Below are 24,036 nucleotides of genomic sequence, written 5' to 3'. Positions count from 1 at the left end.
TCCCTTCTATTTCAAAACTGGTCCTTTTCTCATTCAGTCTTCTAGAAAAGAGAAAACTGAACTAGGTTCGGTAGACATTAACTTATGAACCATGTGGTATATATAACAAAAATTATTTTTCCAGTTGTTGACTCATCTCTCTACGAGGCCTAATCCTCCCTATGAACACACAGACCTATCAGACATCTGGAAATATTAGGCACCCCAGGATTTTGAGAGATCTTAATGCAAACATGTAGGATGGTTTCTGCCGGAGCGTAAGTCAAAGGGAATCTGAACTGGGAAGATTACTTCCTTACAGGTCATTACAACAGGGAAAGCTGCCTGAATCAAAGAGGAAAATACCTGGTCAAACTCATTTATTATCACAACCTAATAATTCTAATTGGCAGCCTCTGAGATAAGTCTATGGAAACTCCCCTGACATCTCTAATCAAGAGTCTACTCGTATTGATTATTTGATAAACCATTTTTATGCTTATTGCTGTGTGTGAGATAAGTATTTCGGTCCTGCTTGAGTGTGATTATTTCTCTCATAAATATTCTGGCCCTTGGCATTGTTGATTTCAAGCATAACCCTATACCTATCTAGAATTACATTATGACTATAATGTAGTAGCTTAAGAATTTCAACATTCTACTTGAACTGCACTTTAGAACAATCTGATATTCAAGTCCTTTTATGACATAACTCAGTCGGATTCAGAGGGGCTTTATACAGCATAGCTTTCCAAAGAGAATCAAGTTATTTTTTCAACTTCAAGGTTCCTCATTTAAACCTACTCTTGCATTTTCTCTGAGTGGGTTTAAATAACAGTTTAATAAAACAGGCGATTCCTTCCACTATTCTATTCAATGAACACACATCAAAGTTAACATGAGGTGGGAAACATATAGTTTTAAAAATTAAGATTTTATTAATGCTATGTTTCCAAGGAGAGAGTGCAAAAGTAGACAGGATGGCAATTAAACATAGAACATGAGTTGAAGAAATCTAGATTTTAAAAAGGTTAGAATCCTCTGAAGTCCAGGTTGGAAGGCTAAACTCTCTGGTAGGGAGAAATGAAAAAGGAGATCAATTAGAAGTATCCAAAATTTTATAGGTAATACATCTAAATCAATTCTAAACAATATCAGAACTAGATGGAATCCCTCTGAATATGAAACAAAGCATCCTTTTATCATACAGTCATATTTTGTAGAAGATAAGTCACATAAACCTCAGATAATCAAAATTCCTCTGGAAAAAATTCCTTTAATAAGGTTTTGAATTGCAAGCTAACATCCTTCATTAAATTCAATACGACCAATTCTTTTGGCAATGACACAAATCACCGTTTCTTTGGCTGGGCTCCAGATGATGTAGATGGCATGTTGTATTATAAATACATCCTTCTAGAGACAAGAATCACACGTAGTCCAGCAAGATGCTCATACTCAAGAAACACTTAAAAGCTGATCATAACTGAAAGGATGGCAGATAAATTTTCCACCCCTCTCCCATTTGGGGGACCCCAAATGGGCATGTATTCGTTAAATAAAATGGAGGGTAGAATCATCTGCACTATTTAGACCACAATTCCTCTCACAGACTCTTTCTGTTTTTTTATTACATGAAGAGTTAATTTGGATTAAGTTATATTTGCACATGATGCTGTTCCATTGGACATGCTTTTTAATAAAAAGCTTTTAGAACCCATTAACCTCAAGTAGCAGAGGTTAAAAAATACACTGCAGTTCAAGAGTGATTTATATAATTTTATGATTGCCTACAATGCTTTGTTAAACAGTGTTGGCTTATTTGGGGGGTATTAAAAAATATCCTCCTACAAACATTCTTGATTCTCCTGCATATATCATACCTGGACCAAATATATCACAAGTCTGACTCGGTAAGACAGGCCACGGAGGAGGATTCCAAGTCTGTGCTGGCTGTCATTACTTGCATCATCGCAAAGGCATTTAAAATTCAACCTAATATTTGAGCTGCTTCTGATCCTCACCTCTAAACCTGTTCTCCTTCCAGTTTCCTTTGTCATACAAGATAGCACCATCGCATCAAACCATAAAATCAAGAAACCCTGGAGTTACCACTGTTAACTCTTCCCCACATCCCCATGACCTAATCTACCCTCAAGCTCCATCAATTTTACTTTCTACGTAGGTCTTGAGTAGGTCCACTTTTCTCCACCGCCATTAAAACTTCCTATGTGTAAGTCATCACCATTTCTCACCTGAGCTACCATCATTGCCTATTCACTGGCTCTGCACATCCACTCTGGTCTCACATTTGTTCTCCATATTGTAGCCATGACTTTTCCAAAGTACCCTTCAGATCACATCACTCTCTGCTTAAAAAACTTCAACTTTTTCCCACTCATCTCAGAAAAAGAGCAAATAGCGTAAGGTACTAAATGATCTCTCTGGACAGCGTTCCACCTTCTTTAAACACTATAGTCTACTTGTTCCAGCCGTGCTGGGCTTCTTTTAATTCCTTTACTCATCAAGCCTCTGACCACCAGATGTCCTTTATTTGGTTTTGACAAACCTTTTAACTGAAATATCACAAACATGCAAAAAACGCATAGATATCTCTTTTAGCCAATGTGACGATCAATGTTTTATTGAAGTACACAAGTATAAAATTTACAACACACATCTATAAAAGTGAGCAAATTGCTGAGATACAGCTCAGTGAACTTTCATAAAATGAACACTCAACTACTACCTGATCAACATAGAGACCATTCTCAAGACCCCAGAGCCTTTATTTGCCCCCTCCAATAATTAAGTCCTCTTCAAAAATGAAACCACTATTCTGATATTTATCACCATTTAGTTTAGCTTGTTTTAAAAATTTAAATATAGAAACTTTTCTACATCTGTTTTTTTGCTTTTTAAATGAATATTCTGTTTAGGAAATTCATTTATGTTGTAGCATATAATGAAGAGCATTGTTTTTCACTGATGTACACTACCCCATAAATATATCATTTATTTATCCATTCTACTATTGATAATTGTTTTTGCTTGTTTCCAGTTTTGGGACTGCAATGGACATTCTTGTGCATGTCTTTTTGGTGAACATATGAACACATTTCTATTGTTTAAAGACTTAAGTGAGATGGTTAAGCCACAGGGTAAGCATGTGGTCAGCTGTGGCAGCTCTAGCAGGTAGCTCAGTTGTATAGAAATAACTTATTTCAATGCAGTATCTTTGCCTCATCACTCTTACACATTTCTTAGAATATTGTACTTTTACTAGTATGATTCTTTACAAAATTCAAGTATGAAAAATTTCAAACATAGATGCAAGCATAAAACCTCTGGGTACCTATCACCTATATTCAATAGTTAACCAGTATTTTCCACATTTACTTCATATACTCTCCCTCCTCCCCCACACCCTCAACCTCCCCTTTTGCTGAGCTATTTGAAGCGATGCCTGACATGTCATTTCTCCTCTATAAACTTCAGTTTACAACTCTACAAAGTACGAGACATCTTCTTATATATATATAGCTACAATGCTTCTATCACATGAAATCAAAGTCTCAGTAACTCTTTGGTTTACCCAATATCCCTAAGGTGAATTTTTACATGGCTCCCCATTAATGCCTCATGAACAGAACTGTCTGGCTTATTACTATATTCCCAAAGACTTGAAGCTCTTAGCACGAACTGCAACTCAAAAAAAAACAGTTCCTGGGAATAAATGAAGGGATTTAAGAATTCTACCACCATCTAAGCCTGACTACAAAGGATCAGGTTTCAGACAAAAGAAGTTCAGAACCATGCTGTAGATCATATGGTCATTCCGTTTATACAAGGAGAAAACGAAAACTGATTGTAGAGATGGAATCACATAATTAGAATGCTCTCCCCTCTCAAGACATAAAATTTACTTAATGAAGCCTATTAAAATATATACCAGATGTCCCACTAAAATCTATGATGCAAGTTCAAGACAAGTCTTACTATTTCTAAGCAGCACAGATGTGTTTTAATAATTAGTTTCTTTAGCTGATTAGCTTTGGAAGGTCAAAATTAGGTCAATTTACACCCCAAACTACTAAGAACTGAGTTAATACTCAAGAATAAGTTTGGAATTAGTAGGTTTCTACTGATAGAGATTTTCCAAAGGCCTTGAAAGAAAATTTAAAGAACACTATTGTAAAGAAATAGGCTCATCTTGATTTTTTCTTAAGCCATTAGAAAAATTTAAAGCTTAATTAAAAAGTAAAATGAAAGTAATATGAGTAGGGAATCACTAAACTTTGAATTCTCAACACTTAAAAGTTTCTTTTAATAACATCTGCATTAGCCTTAGAAAACAGTAACTCAAAGACTTGTTTTTAACTCCACCAAAGATAAATTTATATTTCGAGCATTTATAAAGTATATATATCATTTAAAAAAACTAAAATGAGAATTGGGAAGTAACATACAATTTATTACTGTTTCACTGATAACTTTTGTTTATTTTTATTTTACTAACTTTAAAAAAGGCTCCTATTTCTAGTTAGTACGTGGTGGTTTGCAAAAGACCACTGCTCTGATGTAACCAAAAAAGAAAAACACTGGATAAACTAAACAATCATATTTTTCATTAAAACCATTGAAGAGCCTTGGAAGCAAAGAAGTTTAAATAAACTATTTTCAGAGAGAGATGCCCCCTTCTCAATTGAGTAGACAGAAAGAGTAGCTTTCATATCTGAGGGCATTTAGCCAATGCTGGGTCCATGGGTGGAAAAAAGGAAAAGTCAGAAGCACAGGAACTTTGCTGGAACAAGGAGAACCCAGTTAATTTTGTATGGCCAGATCTGGGCTAGTAACGGTGCACAGGAATTTAGAGAAGCCTGAACAGTAGAGCTGGTCCTCTCTGCAAACTATGAAAGTGGATGAAGCTGGTGGCTGTGCTCCACAGCAGAAAGAGAGGTATTCTTTCACTGCTTAGATCCTGAAGCCAAAATCACCTGCAACTACACAGTTTACCATCATCATCATCACACTGTTATTCAACTCTGTTATTCTGGAAACTCTTGCCCAAGAAGATAAGACTCTTTGCTTCACACACCTCAAGAGAACATATTTATATGAACAAGAGACTTTTCAACCAATCCTGAGAGTAAATGCATCTTCTCAAGAACAGATGACTCAACTAGACTGTTTACTCTTTAAGTTTCACTCTGAAACCCAACCTTCACAGTGCCCCCAATTCTCAACTAGACAATGAACCATGCCAAACCCGGATCAGGACCTTTCCTCTCCCTCTAACCCCCTGCTCCACATTGAGAGACCCAGTGAAAAGCAGATCTCCCAAACCTCATAAAATCTTTGCTTTGTCTTCCTCCCTAAATTCAGATTTATTTTGATGGTGTTCCCAGGAAATTGGCAAGAGGAAGAGGCCTGATCCAGAGCTCAAGACTCTGGAAACTAACAGTGGGCCAAAGACCAAACTCAGCTCCACATTAGATAAAAGAATCAGCTCCTCATCCTAGCTACCTGGCAGGTAAGTAGAGGCTCTTGTAGGGGAAAATATAATCTACTATAATCTGTACTATTCTTGTATGCAATGTCTACTATAAAGTATAAAATCACAAAATATGAAAAGAAACAAAAAATGTTACCCATAAGTAAAAGAAAAAAGCAATAGAAGTATAGCCTCACAGATGGCTCAGGGAATTTGCAAACAGACCCTGAAAAAGGATTATAAATGTTAAGGAATTTAGACTTAAAAAAGTGACCAAATTGGTTAAAAATGATTAACAAAATGAAAACATACGTACTGTGTTAAGTTGGAGTCACTCAAGAAACCAGATGGACACAGCGAGCTAAGGAGCAGGATTTATTAGCGGGGAATAAGAAGGAAAAGTGGAGCCAACCAAGGGAGGTTAGGACTCATTTGGTTGTTCTTAGGGCAGGGTTTTTAAGTGCAAAACCCCACAAAGGGTAACTGGTTTCGGTGTCAGAGTCTGATTGGCTAGAGCTGGTTGCTGGGTGCCATTTCTGCTGACCATTGCTCTTAATACATCTTGTCAGGCTCAAGTTAAAGCTGCATCCTGTGATGCCGGGTAGGCCGACCCCAGACCCCAGTCTTAGCTGGGCATCTGTTTGTCCTGGGCAGGGTCAACAGGCAATTTCTCAGGCTAAAGTTTCCCACAGTACAGTATTTCCACCTCGTAATTTCCATTCCTCCTAGGTCTACCTAGGTCTGTCATACTGGAACTTAAAAAATACAGTATTCAAAATAAAAATGTTTATTGTCTATGTTAACAGCAGAAAGAATACAGAAGAAGAACAGAACAGTGAGTTAAAAATAGTTGAACTGAAATTATGCAAAAGTGAACTTGTTAAACGACTACCATACTTAGTTCTTTCCTTCAATCTTTTCATATGTGGAAACAGAGTCGGCTTCTTTGTTTAAAAACAAAATCTTTTTTTAAGGTATGAAGAAAAAAGTTTTTTTTTCCCTTATGGAATAATGGCTGTAAAATTTAATGTCCAACTATAATTTTTCCTCCAGGAAATACTTATTTTCTGTGCTCCAGTCCCAGACCACCTTGTCCACATCTCTATTTTTATCTTTGTATTCCCGCTCTTAGCACCTGTCTCCTTCAATTAAGTGTCTTTTCAAGACAGAAATAGGCTTTATGGTTGTTTTTTTTTAATTACTTACTTTTAGAGACAGGGGAAGGGAGGGACAAAGAGAAGGAGAGAAATATCATTGTGCCTCTTGCATGACCCCAACTGGGGACCTGGCTCGCAACCCAGGCATGTGCCCTGACTGGGAATTGAACAGGCAACCTCTGGGTTCACAGGCTGGCGTTCAATCCACTGAGTCACACCAGCCAGGGTGCTTTTTCATTTTTTTTTGTTTTTTTTTTTAATCCTCACCCAAGAACATTTTTTCATTGCTTTTAGAGAGAGAAAGGGAAAGAGAAATATCAATGGGAAAGAGAAACACTGACTGGTTGCCTCCATAGGCTCCCACACCGGGCATGTGCATGCATGGCTGCTCATAGGTGTCAGACAAGTCCTGGGCACACAGTCAGTGTTTAATATTTTTTTAGTAAACTGAATTATTTGTTTATAGAGACTTTATATTAATATAAAAAATTTAAAAGTTACAATAAAAAATTAAACAACTCTCAATTACCACTGAACTCATATTTATGGATTTTGACAAAATCCAAAATAATAATAGTCTTTATTATAAGAGGTTTTTAAATACAGATATAAAAAAGTGTGCTATTTGTATGTTATATAAATGTCTAATCACTATGCTGTACACCTGAAACTAATGTATGTTCTATGTCAACTGTAATTAAAATATTAACTTTAAAATGTTTTAGGGAAAAAAATTTGAATCGGCTTTTTCATTTAATCCATTGGTTCATCTTTATCAACTGCAGTAAAAGAAAAATGCCTCGCTAAAATAACACTCTTTTGTTAAATAAGGTTTAAAAACAAACGCATTTATGAAAGTTTACACAAACTGAACACTGCTGTACCAGTCATTATTCTAATGCATGCTAACAGGTAGAATGAAAGAAAATATAATGCTGAAATTAAGATATAAAAATGATTGCTTTAAGAGATGATGTATCAAGTGGAAATCTTTACATGTCAGGTTATATGAACATGTAACTTGATAAAAAAACTATCTTAAGTATTTTCATTTTTAAGGTGAACAACTGATTTGTTCTATAATAGGCAGTATGAAAACTCATTTAATATAAACCTAGGATTATAAAAAAGAGTGCCTGTTTATATCTTTGTGAAGCTTAAAATGACAGATGCTAATACAATGCTGCTGGAACATAAAGAGAACATTACACAATTACAAAAATACCAATAAAAATAAACAAGAACTCACAAGATAAAATGTATTAGTTCAACCTTAAATCATTTGCTTTTGAAAACCTATAAACTTTCCTTCCATTAAAATAATGGACTTTATTGTACATTTACTGCAAGGTTAGGCAGGCTGACAGAAGTCAATTGCTAATTAAGCCTTCATACCTCATCATAAAAGCAAAGATGGTTTGACCTAAACTGTCAATAATATCATATAATATCAAAAACCGCTCACAAAATTGCTATGTATGTATTACTAGTAGTCATTGGAAAATTGTCCTTTAACCATTATAGACAACCAAGCTAAAGTCATGTACATATAAATACCATACCATGTCAAAGTTTGTTAATGTACAACATTACATTAAAAATGCTACCAAATTTCTGCTTTGGTGGGTGTTATGTGTGTGTGTCTGTGTTCATGTTGGTGACGGAGACCGCAAACAAAAGATGTTTTTCATTAAAGATTCTAACAAACTTGAGGAAGCCAACTAAAAACTCTTTCAGTCTACAGCACACGTGCTACTGAAAATAAGTGCAAAGCGGATGTTCTTAGCATCTTGTTACTTTGAAAAATCCAATTTTCTCTAATATTTTAATTAAGCCACAAATTTAGAATCTCATTAAGAAGAAATAAATGGTTATGCATATACTTAAAATTGGCTTAACTATGCAGAAAAAATGTCCATCTTATTTTTAAGCTATTTGTTCAAATTTCAAGCACAAGAAAAAACCATTTCATATATGTATTTGTAGGCTTGTACTTAGCAATACAAAATTGGATATTTCTTCACTCCATCTAAAAAAGCCACACCTCTTCCTCCCCAAAGTAACTTCCTCCATCTCCAACAAGTCATTGCTTTTTACTTTTAGTATTTTCACTAATACTTCTAACTACATAAAGGAGAAACAAAGTTTCAATTAGGCACTCATCCTTTTTAATACATTTGATACGAGTTATTCCCAAGTAAGCAGGTGAATATCTATTCAAAAGTAGCCTTAGGGACCAGGTTTGTGTAATAATTAGCTATAGACAGTTGGTAGGGGAAGAGTGTAAGGAGTTGGCACCATCTCAAAGAACAAAATGGTTGGAGTGGATATGGGTGGATAGTTGGAACTCACAAATAGTGAAAACATGCTAAAAGCATTAGACAACAAAATCTTATTCATGCCAGGCTCATGCTAGAGCAAGCATGCTGGGAAGGAAAGGAAAATTCTAAAAAATGTAGATGCTCAACCAAACAACTACAAGCTTACTCTGAAAGCATAAAGAAAACAAAACTTCAAAGATCTATTTTCTCTGCTACAAAAAAGATGTGTGACTTATTTTATTGTATTAATCTGTCAGTCCTGTTGTGGAAGAAAAGCACATTTTGATCATACACATTCTCTTTCCCTCTCCCTCCCAACCACTGCTAGACTACTGGCCAACAATAAAATTTTTCAAATCTGTTTCAAATGTAATATGCAAACTCAGTTCTTCCACACCTAGAATATCTCTTTGATAACATTCCTCTGTGCTCCTTCGAAAGTTGGTACATCTACCAAGAAGGTTTTTTGAGTCAGAAAAGAGTAAGGATATTTCACAAGTAAAACTTTATAGTGATTAATTTTCTGATTCACCCATAAAATGGGGAGTAATATTGGTACCCACTTCAAATGGTTACTCTGGGGACTAAATGAAATAATGCTTTTAAAGTGATTAGCACATTGCCTGACATCAAGTGTTCAATGACTGTGAGATATTATCACCGTGGGAAGACAACTGATAATGACTAATTATTTGAATGCATAATCTCTGAGGAGTTAACATTGAATACTAAGCACTAAAATTTGTATCTTCAGTGCCTGGCATGCATCCAATAAATATGGTTTTAAACTATATATTCCTCTCAAGGTCAGTTACTGAACTGTGTTATTCAGCAGTAGTCAGACACATACAAATCCACTCCCACGTCCTGCCACCTCCTCCCAAACCCCATGCCTGCCTTATTTCCAGAGTTTTATATTAAAACCATTCAGGCAAGTTGGAAATAAAAATGTGAATCTAAAAGGTCCTTTACAGATGCAAGATAACAGTCTGCTTCTGATTTCTTGTCCTTATGGAACTCTGATTGTCCCTGTGCAATATGATACATTATTCTTCATACAAAAATTTTGATAATCTTTGAATTAAACACATTTCACCTGTTTTTCTCCTTTTGTTTCTATTTTACTCTTTTAAATATGTACATTAAAACTAAGATCATGGAAGGATAAATCCAATTTTTAACATAAGACTTCTTCTATGCTATCCCAAATAATGGGAAATAAAAAATAATTCCATATGTGTGCTATGAAACTTTATTGCACACACTATTGTAGATAAAATTACTTTCTAAGACTTATTGATAACCAGGGTACAACACAAGTGGATGTGCCAAATAAGGGTAAGAAAAACTAGACAGCTTCAGAAGGTGGGGACATAGGAACAGGATGGTAGTAAAGGGTTTTATTCCTCTAGGGTTGTCAGTGGTGGCTACCACTTACAGAGTGAGTCAGGGTATTAGATTTTATAGGGGCAGCTTGGTAGCAGGCCAGTTGTAAGGTTTGGTTCTAAGAGTTGTCTCTAAAAATTTAAAATATAGTACCTTCCCTTAGTTCCTCCAATGTGTCTGAAAATTATCTTATTCTCTTTAGTAAATCCCTTTCTGCTTAAACAAGCTGATTTGGACTCTGCTCTCTGAAACAAAGAACCCTGACCAATACCCAGAAAATAAAGAACATTTCAATGAAACTCAATAAGCTCATCTGTTTATATAAATTTTAAAAACACACACAAATGAAAACAGTTTTTGAAGTCTTCACTACAGTTTTACATTTGTGAAGGTCACTGGAAGCAGATTTGGAATATTATTTAATAATACTGGTGACATGACAATTCATTTCTATGTAAGAATTCCTTACAGATTAGTCTTCTGCCATTCATCGGGAGGTCTTTTTTAACTCTTAAGAATTACTAATATCAAAACAGAGTAAGTTTAGGAGTTAAAGCTTTTACTCTGGAATTTCAGCTGACCATATCATTTCAGTTAGTGAAAGCAGAAGTAGAAAATATTGGGAAAATTAAGGAGGACAATGAAATTTTGCTATTCATCAATTAAATAAATAAATATAATGGGTGATCCAAAATTATAAGCCTGGGATCTAGATATTTACGTTTTAAAAATTATAAAATCAACTTCAACTAAAAGAACTTCTCAAAACATCATCAAAGCACAATGTTAAACTCATTTGGACATAAAATAATTACTGGATAAAAATGAACTGAAACAATTTTAAAGAAGCCATAAAATCTTTTGTAAGACAATCTGAACACACTATTTAAAAGACTGTTTCCATGAGTTTGAGTGTTTTTGAGTTTTTTCCTTGAGGTTGTTTTCTAGTTTCGGTCCCTTGTGGTCAGAGAAAATGCTTGTTATGATTTCAATTTTCTTTAAATTTTTAATTTGTCAAGGCTTGCCTAGTGCCCTATCATGTGGTCTATCTTTGAAAATGTTCCATGTGCACTTGAAAAGAATATGTATTTTGCTTCTTTGGGATGAAAGGCTCTCTATATATGAGTTAAGTCCATTTCATCTATGGCATTGTTCAATGCCACAGTATCTTTGTTGATACTTTGTTTGGAAGATCTGTCCATTTTTGATAGGAGTACATACAGAAGGCCCAGAGACATATGAAAGGATGCTCAGTATCACTTGCCATCAGAAAGATGCAAATTAAAACCACAATAAGATACCACTTCACACAGGTCGGAATGGCCATCATAAACAAAGCAATAAACAACAAATGTTAGAGAGGTTGTGGAGAAAAGGGAACCCTAGTGCACTGTTGGTGGGATTGCAGACTGGTACAACCACTATAGAAAGCTTCTCAGAAGTTTGGAATTTTCTCAGAAAACTAAAAATGGAAATGCCTTTTAACCCAGCAATTCCACTGCTAGGATTATATCCTAAGAACCCTGAAACACCAATCCAAAAGAACTTATGTACCCCAGTGTTCATAGCAGCACAATTTACAATAGCCAAGTGCTGGAAGCAACCCAAGTGCCCTCAGTAAATGAATGGATCAAAAAACTATGGCATTCAACACAGAATAAAACAATGGAATTCTATGTAGCAGAAAGAAAGAAGGAGCTCCTACCCTTTGAGATAGCATGGATGGAACTGGAGAGCATTATGCTAAGTGAAATAAGCTAGACAATGAAAGGCAAATACCATATGATCTCACCATTAACAGGAACCTAATCAAAAAAACGAACAAGCAAGTGAAGTATAGCCCAAGACACTGAAATTGAGAACAGGCTGACAGTGATCAGAAGGGAGAGGGGAGGGGATAAAGGGGGAAATGGGTGAAGGATTTACAGGAACAAGTATAAAGGACATATGGGACAACAACATAAAGGACAACAACAAGGGGGGGTGGAAATGGGGGACAGAGGAGGGGAGAGCTGGAGTAGTAGGGAGGGGTGGGGGGGAAGGCAAAAAACTGTAATTGAAAAACAATAAAAAAATAAAAGAAAAAATAAAAGAATCAGGTTGAAGAGTCAAAGTTAACACAACTAAACGGTTTCCCACAGTTTCTGACAATATAGTTTTCAATAAAACTTTTAACTATTGAAGATATATTTTGTATTTTAAAGATTATATAATTAATTTTTAAAATAATATATTTGTATTAATACCACCTATATAAATTCATACATTAAGTAAAGGCTCACATTTTATTAACATTCAGGGTCTCCTGGTAAAGGCAAGTATTATCTTAGTGTAATGTACATTTAGAAATTATTTTAAAAAAATAATATATTTTAATAATCTAACATTTCTAGTTACACTGTAGAAATACATTTTACTATAGAAATATACTATAGAAAATATATTTTCTCATTAATCTCTATAACTGTTCTTCAAGATAGAAAGAACTACTACCATTTTTCTTAAAATAGTTGATTATTCTGTGGTACAGGTTACCTAAGGAACTTAAACAAGGTAACAAACTAGTAAGTGACAGAACCAAACGTGAATTCAGATCTAACTTTTCTTAAGCCTGTGCTTTTTCTATTATATCAGGTTGTTTTTTTAAAAGATAAGTCATCAGTTTATTATTTTTCACACAGAAATATAAAATATTGTACTTAATATCTTACTTCCATCTCAGTGGAGTGGTAAGAGCTATTGAGAGAAGCAGGATGTAGACTTTGGTCTATGAAGATAAAGCTGAGTGCTCTCAATTAATTACATAATAGGTAAAAATGAATAATCTATAAAGAAAAATAATTAGGTAAACATGGTTTTCTAATACTTTCTGTTTTGAACTAACTTTTTCGAAGTCTACTGACCTATTACAACAGAGCTACTCAATAGCTTAACAAAGGCAAAGATAGACTGTCAAAGGCAATAATCCTTTTCATTTATCACAAGACAGCTAATTAATTCATTATTCTGACAATCAACTACCCTGCGAGTGAAATTTGTGAAAGGAGGATGAAATAGCTCACCGTGCACAAGGATGTCTTTGTGATCTTCAGGGTAAAATCTGAAGAAAACTCCAAATCTGAGACAGATGTTGTATGGCAATCTATACGCTACACATTAAAAAAGAGTGGAGAAAATAATTTAGTAAAATTTGTAAAGATAAAACCAAAACAAACAGATAAATACCTCCTTTCATGCAAAAAGGATTACTGTAAACAAATGTTTTGCAAATTTTAATCATTTACACTCTACTTTTGGGATGCTTCCAAATGTAGGGGCTACTAGCACTATCATTTAGTTAGTTTCTCTTTAAATCAAATTAGTATTTTTTTACTTCAACTTCTTCTAAGAATAGTATACATCAAATCATGGTCCTGATGTGCTAAAGTTTTTTCTAAGACATGTTGGAGTACTTTCAAACAAAAACTGTTTTTCTGTGTTACAACTAAAATTTTGTATACAACTAGTGGTACACATCTGCTATAAATTATGTGATAAGAGTGGATATTTTTATAGGAAATACCAACTTGAAAACATACAAATGAACAGGGTGTTTTAGAATTCATTTTGTAATTGCATTTGAAGGTAAGTTTGTTAGCAAAACCAACCACGAAGATTCAACTAAAACAAATGGCCAAATATCCTTATTTTCCCAATTTGTCCTGGTTCAAGTCCTTTCCCACTTACTGTAGAGAGCAGACAGAACCAGCCATGGCAGTGTGACCAGAGTATGCTATAAAGGCTGTCAACAGCTGATTTGCTATGAGTAGATTTTAACACAGTGAACACAATTCACAGGACTATATACCTGAGGCATTACTCTGTTTTGAAGAGTTTGAGAAAACTGAAAAGTCACAACGTATTTGCCTTTTATTTGTAGGGGGATTAGGAACAGAGAACAAACTGTATTTACCTAAGCGAACAAACAAATAAATAACTCATTAATGTTTTAAAAAATAGAAAGGGTATATTTTTTTAAACACCTTCATTTTTCAGTTCCAAATTTTCTATTTCAACTGTTTACTCATAGGGTTTTTTGGCATTTAAGCAAAGAGATCACTAGAGAGAGAAATAAGCCTTCCCTTCCTCCATCACAACCCTCCTCTTTCTGCTCAGCCTTAGGGTTGAGTTGGCTGTAACTGTGCACTCCTACCCCTGAGCCAAAGAATCCAAATAAATCCCCTACTATCAGTACCAGAGCACTAAACAGTCGTATAATCATTATCCCGGCTGTATTTTTTTTTCTTAAAAGCTGAATGCAATTTTAATCAGCTTGCTCTTGTGGAAAAACTTTACATGTTTATTACGCTATGCTAATTTTAAATATTTTATCCATTTAAGAAAATTAATGAACATTTACTGAATATCTTCTTTGTGCAGAGAACAATTATTGATGCTGTGAAAGTAACAGTGTGAGTGAAAAAAGACAATGTTTGAACCAAAAACTAAACAAGCTACATTTATTTACCTAATTGAAACAGACAAATTAAGGAGTTTTTAAGAAAAGCAATATGTTATTATTCAATCTATGTAAATTTGACATAGCAAAATTCATAATAAAACTAGATATATACAAGGTGAAGAATAAGATATTAAAACACTAAAGAAATTAACAAATCTGAACATAGCAGGACTTTAGTTTCATTAACAAATTCATTATAATTACTCTGAAACAGCTAGAAAAAATTTGAGTAAGAGAAGCTAAGTTGTGTGTAATACAGAATATGAATGAATTATCTGGCTATAAAAAAGAAGCTAGAATAAAGCCAGCAGGTAGTGATGAAGCAGAAATTACCATATATATATATATTTATACACACACACACACACACACACACACACACACCATGTACATATATTTATGTACATATAGATGTGTGTGTGTGTGTGCGTATCAGGACTTTCACCTTCACTAAGTCAACGACTCAACCACTGAGTCTAACGAACTTCAATATGTGGAAAGAAGTGATTTCAAAGGATGATATAGTCAAGTGGTAAATATTGTGACTTTAAGTTGTTTCAGACTTAAAATAAGAATAATAATTACTGTTTGAAGGACCACATATAAAATCAACATTAATTTCAAATACTAAACTCATAAATGAAATCTAAGAAAGGTGGCAATAGTGTTAAAGAAAATAAAATTGGTAAAACACCTACCTTAATACTACAAGGGTCTGAAATAAGAGTCTTTGAATCTAAAACTTCCACAACGGCTTCTGGAATAACTGCTTTCTTCATGCAGGACATGTTGAAGCCATAAACATCATCCCAAAAAGCAATTCTATCAGCATGTTTATTCACATCACTTACTGCCACAAGGCTGATAGTGCAAATGTCGGGGTAGACTGTAAGAAATAAAATACCATACAATTTAGCATTATCTCTCTTTGTTACAAAATGGAACTTTTTAAGACTAAATATAAATACCAAATCTATTAGTATAGATTACTAGCAATGAGGGATTTATGAAGGTGTAAATCAAGGAAAGTAACCAAGTTCCATCTTTTAAACAATCTTTAAGAAAAAAGATTTCCATTATTATGAATGTATGATTAAAATATGGATTTCACTAATGGGTTACTATTAAAATAATTAAAAGAGGATGGCATAATTAGATAATCCTGAAAGGAACATATTTATTAATATGAAACTTATAATATGCTAACTTTAAAAAGGTACTAGATCTTTATATATTCCTCTGAAACATGAAGAGACAAATCATTTAAAAAAGATCATGTGACATGTGAAGGAAATCATGTGATGGAATTTTATGGTTGTACAGAAGACCAGTTCATATGACCATCTCTTATTTATTATAAAAGAGAAGTAATAATGAGCATCAAATATGTGCCAGATAGCTTATTCTAATTTATAGATATATGTCCCTACTCTCAAGAAACTTGTATTTGGACATTTTTGACAAATAAATGGGCAATTATATGTGAGGCAATAAACACTAAGGAAGGAGAAGTATAAAGTACTAAAGGAGCTCACAGAAATAGCTGACTCAGATTCGGCTACAGAGTACAGGGGTATGATGTAAGACAAGAACCAAAGACCAAGTGAAGTCAGGAGTAGGTAGGGAAAGGGTGTTCTAGGTAGAGTGAGCAGGGTGCCTATATAGCCACTACTAATATACACTCCAATTTGAGAGAAACGGTGAGATACAAGGCTACAAAGTAAGTAGGAATCCAAGTAACATGGCTAAGCAAATGACATTAGTACACTGGATTGGATTCTAAGAATAATGATAAGCCAGTGAAAAAATTACATAGGGTGGCAATTTAAACAGATTCTGGTTTAGAAACGTCTTCTGGAGAGCAATGTGGAGAATGAAAGGGAATGTATTAAGACTAAGAGACAGATGTAATAACCCACGTGATCTGAAGTAGAGCGATGGCTGTGGGAATGGAAAGGAGGATATATTCACGGACCATTTAGGAGGCAGATTCATAAGACTGCAGGACTGGCTGGTTGTGGAGGTTAGGAAGAGGGAAGAGTGTCAAGAATGATACTTCTTAGTTTTAGCAACTGGGCAGAGTGTGGTACTAACCATTAAAATAGGGAGTAAATAAGGGCAGATTGAAGAGGCATGTGAGAATTTAATGCTTATGAGACAAACAGGTCTAAAATATCCAATAAACAGCTGAATATACAGGTCTGAAATTCAAAAGAGATAATCTGGGCTCAAGATCTAAATTTAGCACAAGCATGTAAATGGAAATGTAAGTGTTGGGTGTTCAGGAGACTACCTAGGGAGAGTACATGATGAGTACCAGAATTTAAGAGATGTGTAGAAGAAAAGGATGTTGAGAAGAAATGGCTAAGAGGCTGCGGTCACAGAAGTAAGAAGAAAACCAAGAGTGTTAAGAGTGTGGCAAGGGAAGAGAGTGATTCAGGTAGAAACTTTCCTCTAATAACAAGTATAAATCTTTACAACAAAAATGTTAAAACAATACTGATTTTTACTAACAAAATTAACTTTGTCCTTCAAATATATCCACATTTATCATAAATTAAAATATAAATCACATTCTCCTCTCCCAACAAATTGAAAGTGAGTACATATGTACCAAAGAAATGCACAAAAGAAATAATTTCATGACTATTAACTAGCCTTCAAACTTAAATGGTGGAGAAATAACTCTCACTGTCCTCCAAACTTTGCTTCTATCCACACACAGCCTTAGGAATTTTATTATTCAATGACAGTAGCGCTAAATTATCTTCCAAATAAAGCCCATGATAAGATCCGCTGGCATCAAAGCAATTGCTTCTTCCACACCTGACATGTGAGATACCCAGAAAAAGTATCTGGTGCTATGCCACTGATAAGAGGTTTCTCAAGCCCTCCCGACGGGGGCCTGTGAAGCAGACGCGAGAGCTGCACCTGGGCTGGAGTCTACTGCCATGGAAGTTCAGACACTTCTCCTCTCCTCTTCCTCCTCAGATGTGGCAAACTTCTTGCCTGTACTTAAATTCCTGGTTCATACAAATTCTTCAAAGTAACTGCTTTGTTACTGAAAATGCTAGCCCAGCAAGAGTCTCAGCTACAGAAAAGTATGTTTAGCTTTTTAAACCAGATCCTTAAGGTGAGAAACACTGAAGAAACAGAATTCTGAGGCAACTTTACATATTTGGAAACTTCTTTACGCATCCTTCATGGGACTTAGTATGACAATCATAGAAGTGTTTCCACATTATGCCCTGTAAGCTCATCTTTAAAAAGGACGATAATAGGGTATAGGTGAGGGGCTAGCAAACATTTTCTGTACAGTAATTATTTTAGGTTTTGCAGGCCATATGGTGTTTGTTGAAACTACTCATCTCTGCTGCTATAGTGTGAAAGCAGCCACAGACAATACATAAACAAATGAGCATGGCTATGTTCCAATAAAACATTATCTACAAGAACAGGCAGCAGACCAGATGCAGATACTCCTGATAAAGAGGAGAAAGAAATGGATCAGGGCGGTATTATCAGGGCCACCATATTGTGCTACGTCAGAGAGTGCCACTCCCACTGCAGTCTAGGAGAACTGACTATCCTCTGGGGCGCAGACACTCAACTTACTTAACATAGTTCACAGAGTCCTTCTATTTCAGACTATTATTAAAAATCTTAGTGAAATTTAAAAAATATCATCAGTCTCTATATCAGGAGCTGGCAAACTACGGGCCATGGGTCAAATTCAGCCCAGTGCCTGTTTTTGTAAATGAAGTTCAATCGAAACAAGCGACTCTCATTTACCTACCTGGGGTCTATGGCTGTTATCGTGGTAAGGTTGAATACTTGGGACAGAAACTGTACAGCCTACAAAGCTGAAAATATTTACTATCTGTTCTTTGGTAGAAAAAATATCCGAACTTCTGACTCTCTATCTATCAAGCACTAGTATTACTACTAAGAATTAAGGATGAGTTTTTCATGGGGCAAAATGACATCTCACTAAAAGTAATTTTTAAAGTTTTGAAAATATGGTGGTAATAAAAAGAAAGAATCTAAAGAGAAATATGATTTTTAATTTTTCTAGTGCTGAGGTATATTTTCAAGCTAATTGTATTTTACAAAGGTACAGAAACACTGTTTTTGTATTTGTTAGAATTTAGAAATGAAATTATTTTTCAGTTACTAAGTCCCATGAATATTCATAAAGGAATTTTAATCAGTGTTATAGGTCAATTTGGTTCCATATCCACCTCCTCACAGCTAGCTAAAGTGTTGGGCCACCTGCCAGAACCCTGACTAACCCTTTATCTTCACATTCTGACGCATTTGTCATCTGATTTTTGTCAGATAGAAGCAAAATTGAATAATTATTCCTTCACGTAGGTGAAATTAACAAACCTCTGATTGGACAAACGAACCCTCTTAACAAATCATTCACAGCTTTGACATCTGTGTCCTTCTCGATTCACTGCCCAGAACCCATTTGTCACTACAACAGCTCACATGGTGCACAGATAAAGATGGAAAATGCCTCACGAACTTTTGGACACTAAAGGATAAGACTGAGACACATAAAGAAACAATTCCTTAGTAAACATGAGCATCACTGCTTGCATAGAACAAGAGTAAAATGTTTAGAACAAAAGGAGATAAAAGTAAAAATAAACTTCTTTCACAGTATATGTGAAAATTACGGAGAAAGATTTGAATGAGATTAAGTCAATGACAAAATGATCAATACGCATAAGAAAAAAATGTACTACTAAGTCACCAAGTCACTACATTTGGGAATTGAATAAGCTTAAAAAATTAACTTCCAGTTTATATAATAAGGGTATCTTAAAAAACACACTTATTTGGAAAATGAAAATATTTTCCCATCATCAATTTACAACAGTGAATAGGACCACCAAAGCTTAGCTAGTCTAAAATGCAGCTGCAATATGTACTGAAAAATTATGTACTATAAGAAAAAAGTAAAAGTCGACACTACTGCAGTATCACTGAAAGAAACCAAAATAGTAAATGTGAAAAGAACAGACCTGGCAATGAGGAAGTAGACAGTGAATTATGGGAGTACTAAAGGAAACCCCTTACATACTATGAATCACTGCCACTGGCTGACGGCACACTGAAATAAGCTATGTAAAAGTCAGGTGCTATACAAAAGGCAGGTGTTAATACCATGATGCTTAAATTCATTTCCCACTTTTATAAGTTAAACACCCACACTAACCTCACATTTACCAGCTATAACTCAGAAGGGAAATTAACATTTATTAACTATGTTATGTCAAGCCATTTAGACTTTTGACTGATTCTATAAAGCAAGATTATAATCCTCATTGTACAGAAAATGAAACTGAAGTTAAGACAGATAAACTTACCCAAATTACTGGTCTTAATCAGCTAACTAGTCAATTGCCAAAGCAGGGATTCAACGCCAGGTCTATCTGCAAAGTCTATATGCTTTCTATTATGCCATACTTTATGCTTTTCAAATGAAGAAGGAGAATGAGAAACGCCATTTTCCTAAGTTAAATGGACACTTCTTGGAAGAGAAAGAGGAAGAAGAGGAAAGGATTGAGAAAAACTGGAGATTAATAAAATTTCAGGGCTAAGTGAGGAAAATGGAAACATTCAGCTCTGTTCTGAGTAAAGAAATGAGATGACGGACAAAAAGAACACTAAGCAGGAAAGCAGCTAAGCAGAAATTAGAACCTAGTGACTGCACTGCACAGCTCAGTTTTCCACAGAGGGAAGTAACAAGAAAAAGCATATTTGCAAACCTAGAATTTATAACAGAGGCAATTTCTTATTAGTGTAGACCAGGCTTCTAATGTAAAATCTTTGAGAGGCACAGATGTATCAGTCAATAAGTATATATCTGTGCTCTGTTTTGCTGCCCCCTTCTGAATTGCATATGAAATTCCCTGTAATGAATCAGGGCCTGCTACTCTATAGAAGCTGAAAAATGACAAACTTGCTTTCTCTCCCTCCCTCCCTTGCAGGCCAGTCCTGTGCACATAAGTTGGGCCTCACTAATGATAAGCACCTACAGCTCCATCTTCCTTTCAGAGGCAGCAGTGCCTACTATTGGTGAGACCAGCAATGCAAACTATGTCAGACAGTGCTCAGCATTAGAAGTGGTATCACTTCTACACCAGTACTATGAGGTAATTTTAAGCATTGTTCCTGACTGTATAACCTTACAGTCTGGTGTTCTAGTTCTCACACTAACTTCAACCTACCCTATCCTTTTAATAAACTCCTTCTCAGTGAAATAGCCCGGGTAGATTTTTATTTCTTCCAATAAGAACCTCAATCTATGCAGTGGGAAACATACATTGTAAATAAATTCTTTTTAAAAAAATTTTATTTGTTTTTTAGAGAGGGGAAGGGAGGGAGAAAGAGAGGGAGAGAAACATCAATCTGTGGTTGCCTCTCATCCACCCCCTACTAGGGACCTAGTCCGCAACCCACACATGTGCCCTAGACTGGGAATTGAACCAATGACCCTTTGATTTGCAGGCCAGCACTCAACCACTGAGCCACACTAGCCAGGGCATAAATAAATTCTTAAAGCAGGACTGTTCCACTGGTTTTTGGTTCAAAAAGGCTCTGATGTGGGGCCTGAATATCTATATTTTTAATAACCTGAACATCTGTATTTTTAATAAAAGGCCCCAGTCATTATGATGGTCTGTCCAAATTAGGAAACAGTGAGTTAGGAAATGGCTTAATTTTGTGTTGTATTGGACATACTCCTCAACTTTATAATCTTGATGGCTGTAACTCAAAGAAGATGCATATTCTGAAAGACTCAATTTAAACTGTGTGTGTGGGGGGGGGAACCTTTATGCCACTTGTAATGAAAGGCAGTAAAAATGACATTCTTTTCTAGTAATGTGGAAGAAGTCTCCTTTAATGGGCCCCTAAATTTTCTATGCAATAATTAAAATTTCACAAAACTACTACCAGTTTTAAGAATCAAAGAAATGAATTATTTCTATGTGCACCTATCAGATCACAATTTCAATGTGTCCCATTCCTGAAGACGTGAACGCTGATTACATGACTTAAGTGGAGTCTGCTAGGCTTCTCCATTGATATTTACTCTCTCCCCTATTGTAATTAAAAGATAGTTTGTGGCGAGGTTCTTTGAAACTAGGTAAATATCCCATTCTTAATATAGATTTTAAATTATGCATTTATTTATTTATATCTCAATGAACTTATTGCTTCCTATTTTATTGAAAGAGTTATAGGCCAAAAATAAAGTTATAAAGTATGGAATGATAGAAGTAAACTGTCCCTATTTGCACATGATATAATGTTCACATAAAAAAGCCTAAGGAATTTATAAAACAACTACTAGAACTAATAAGTAAAGTTAGCAAGGTCATAGAATACAAAGTTAATAAACAAAAATCAACTGTATTGGGTTGGCCAGAAAGTTTATTTGTTTTTTTCCATAAGATGGCTCTAGTAGTGCTTAGTTGTCTTTAACTTCATTCAAAACAATTTTGTTAGGTTGTATTGTGATAGCTGTCATATCAGTCTGCATTTTTTAAAAAACTTATTAAAATTTGTGAATTTTTGTGTAGCCATTTTAATATTGAAGATGAAAGAAAATACGCAACATTTTTGGCATATTATGCTTTAATATTTCAAGAAAGGTAAAAATTATACCTTTCTTGAATTATGTGCAAAAATTATACACAACTGAAACACAAAAACATTTGTGCAGTGTATGGAGAAGATGCTGTGAGTGACTGAATATGTCAAAAGTCGTTTGCAAATTTTCCCGCTGGAGAGTTCTCGTTGGACGCTGCTCCACAGTCAGGTAGACCAGTGGGAAGCTGACAGTGATCAAGCCAAGACAATAATTGAGAACCACCAATGTTATGTCACTCAGGAGATAACCAACATACTCAAAATACCCAAATCAATAAGTTTAATGGTAAAAATGAAAAATGTGTCTTTTATTTTATGGAAAAAACGAAACAGACTTTTAGGCCAACACAATATTTTTATACAAGGAGCAATCAACTGACAAATGAATTTTAAAATGTCCAACTGAGACTTCTGGTCAAAATGGCAGCACAGCTAAACACAGCTCACCTCTTTGCACAACCACATCAAAATTACAACTAAATTATAGAATGACCATCACTCAGAACCACCAGAAATCTGGTTGAATTATGGAACTAAAGAAACCACATCCATCCAGACCAGTAGGAGAGGCGCAGAGGCTGAACAGGCTGGTCCCTCAATGACATATGGTACATAAAATTTCAGGACAGATATTTTGGGAACAAGGAGTCCCAGCCCCACACCAGGCCTCCCAGCTCAGGGTTCCAATGACCAGAAGATATGTCCCCACAACTTCTAGCTGCAAAAACCAGTGAGGATTGATTGGTAGAAGAAACTTCTAGAGCCCAAGAATTTCCTCATAAGAACCCAGCACAAGTAGCAGCCATCTCAAATTGCTTTATAGCTCAGGCAGGGTGGCCCTGGACAAAACACAGGTGGAGGCTGACCTTGGCTGGCACACCCTGGAACCCCAGGGCCAGTGTACCCAGTGGACAGCTACAGACCACGTCAGAGCACCACCATGCTGCCTCTGCACAGCTGATCCTCCACAGAGGGCAGCATTTGGTAGTCAGTGGTCACAGCCAATCCTTGTAGCTGGCTGGCCTAGGTAAATCCCTCCCATTCATCTGCCAACAGCAACTAGGGCTCAACTACTACAAGAGGAGAGTGCACTCAGCCCACACAAAGGGCACACCTTGAGTACCCACCTTGGGTGACAGGGGAGGCTGTGCCACTGGACCCTACAGGACACCTACTACATTAGGCCACACTACCAAGACACAGAGTCCAAGCATCTCTACATAATACACAGGAGCAAACACAGAGAGGCTGCCAAAACAAGGAAACAAAAATACATGGACCAAATGAAAGAACACATCAAAACTCTAGAAAAAGGGCTAAATGAAATGGAGATAAGCAATCTATCAGATGCAGAGTCCAAAACACTGGTTATAAAGATACTCAAGGAACTTAGTGAGGACCTCAACAGCATAAAGAAAAAAAAAAACAACAAAAAACAGACAGAAATCAAGGATACACTAATTGAAATAAAGAATAATTTCAGGGAAACAACAACAGAGTGGATGAAGCCAAGCATCAAATCAATGATAT

The 24,036-nt window shown here is 35.4% G+C and overlaps 1 protein-coding gene across 2 annotated transcripts in view; it reads right to left on the bottom strand.

Moving 5' to 3' along the window:
- PRMT3 (protein arginine methyltransferase 3) overlaps positions 1 to 24,036 on the bottom strand; it is a 106,791-nt gene that overhangs the window by 26,398 nt on the left and 56,357 nt on the right. Inside the window, exons 12-14 of one of the 2 annotated variants that reach the window (XM_045825642.1) lie at positions 15,537 to 15,724; positions 13,400 to 13,486; positions 933 to 1,049 (exon numbers count right to left, since the gene is read on the bottom strand). In XM_045825642.1, the coding sequence (XP_045681598.1) occupies positions 1,041 to 1,049; positions 13,400 to 13,486; positions 15,537 to 15,724 (284 nt within the window). In that variant the 3' untranslated portion in view covers positions 933 to 1,040. Of the gene's footprint in view, positions 1 to 932; positions 1,050 to 13,399; positions 13,487 to 15,536; positions 15,725 to 24,036 lie in introns of those variants that run through there. The other variant, XM_045825641.1, reaches the window with a different exon arrangement.

The sequence above is a fragment of the Phyllostomus hastatus genome, unplaced genomic scaffold, assembly GCF_019186645.2.
Source record: "Phyllostomus hastatus isolate PE091 unplaced genomic scaffold, TTU_PhHast_1.1 phas_scaffold_585, whole genome shotgun sequence".
Lineage (NCBI taxonomy): Eukaryota > Metazoa > Chordata > Mammalia > Chiroptera > Phyllostomidae > Phyllostomus > Phyllostomus hastatus.
The sequence above is the reverse complement of the archived record's forward strand: the minus strand, read 5'-3'. Positions and strand labels throughout refer to the sequence as shown.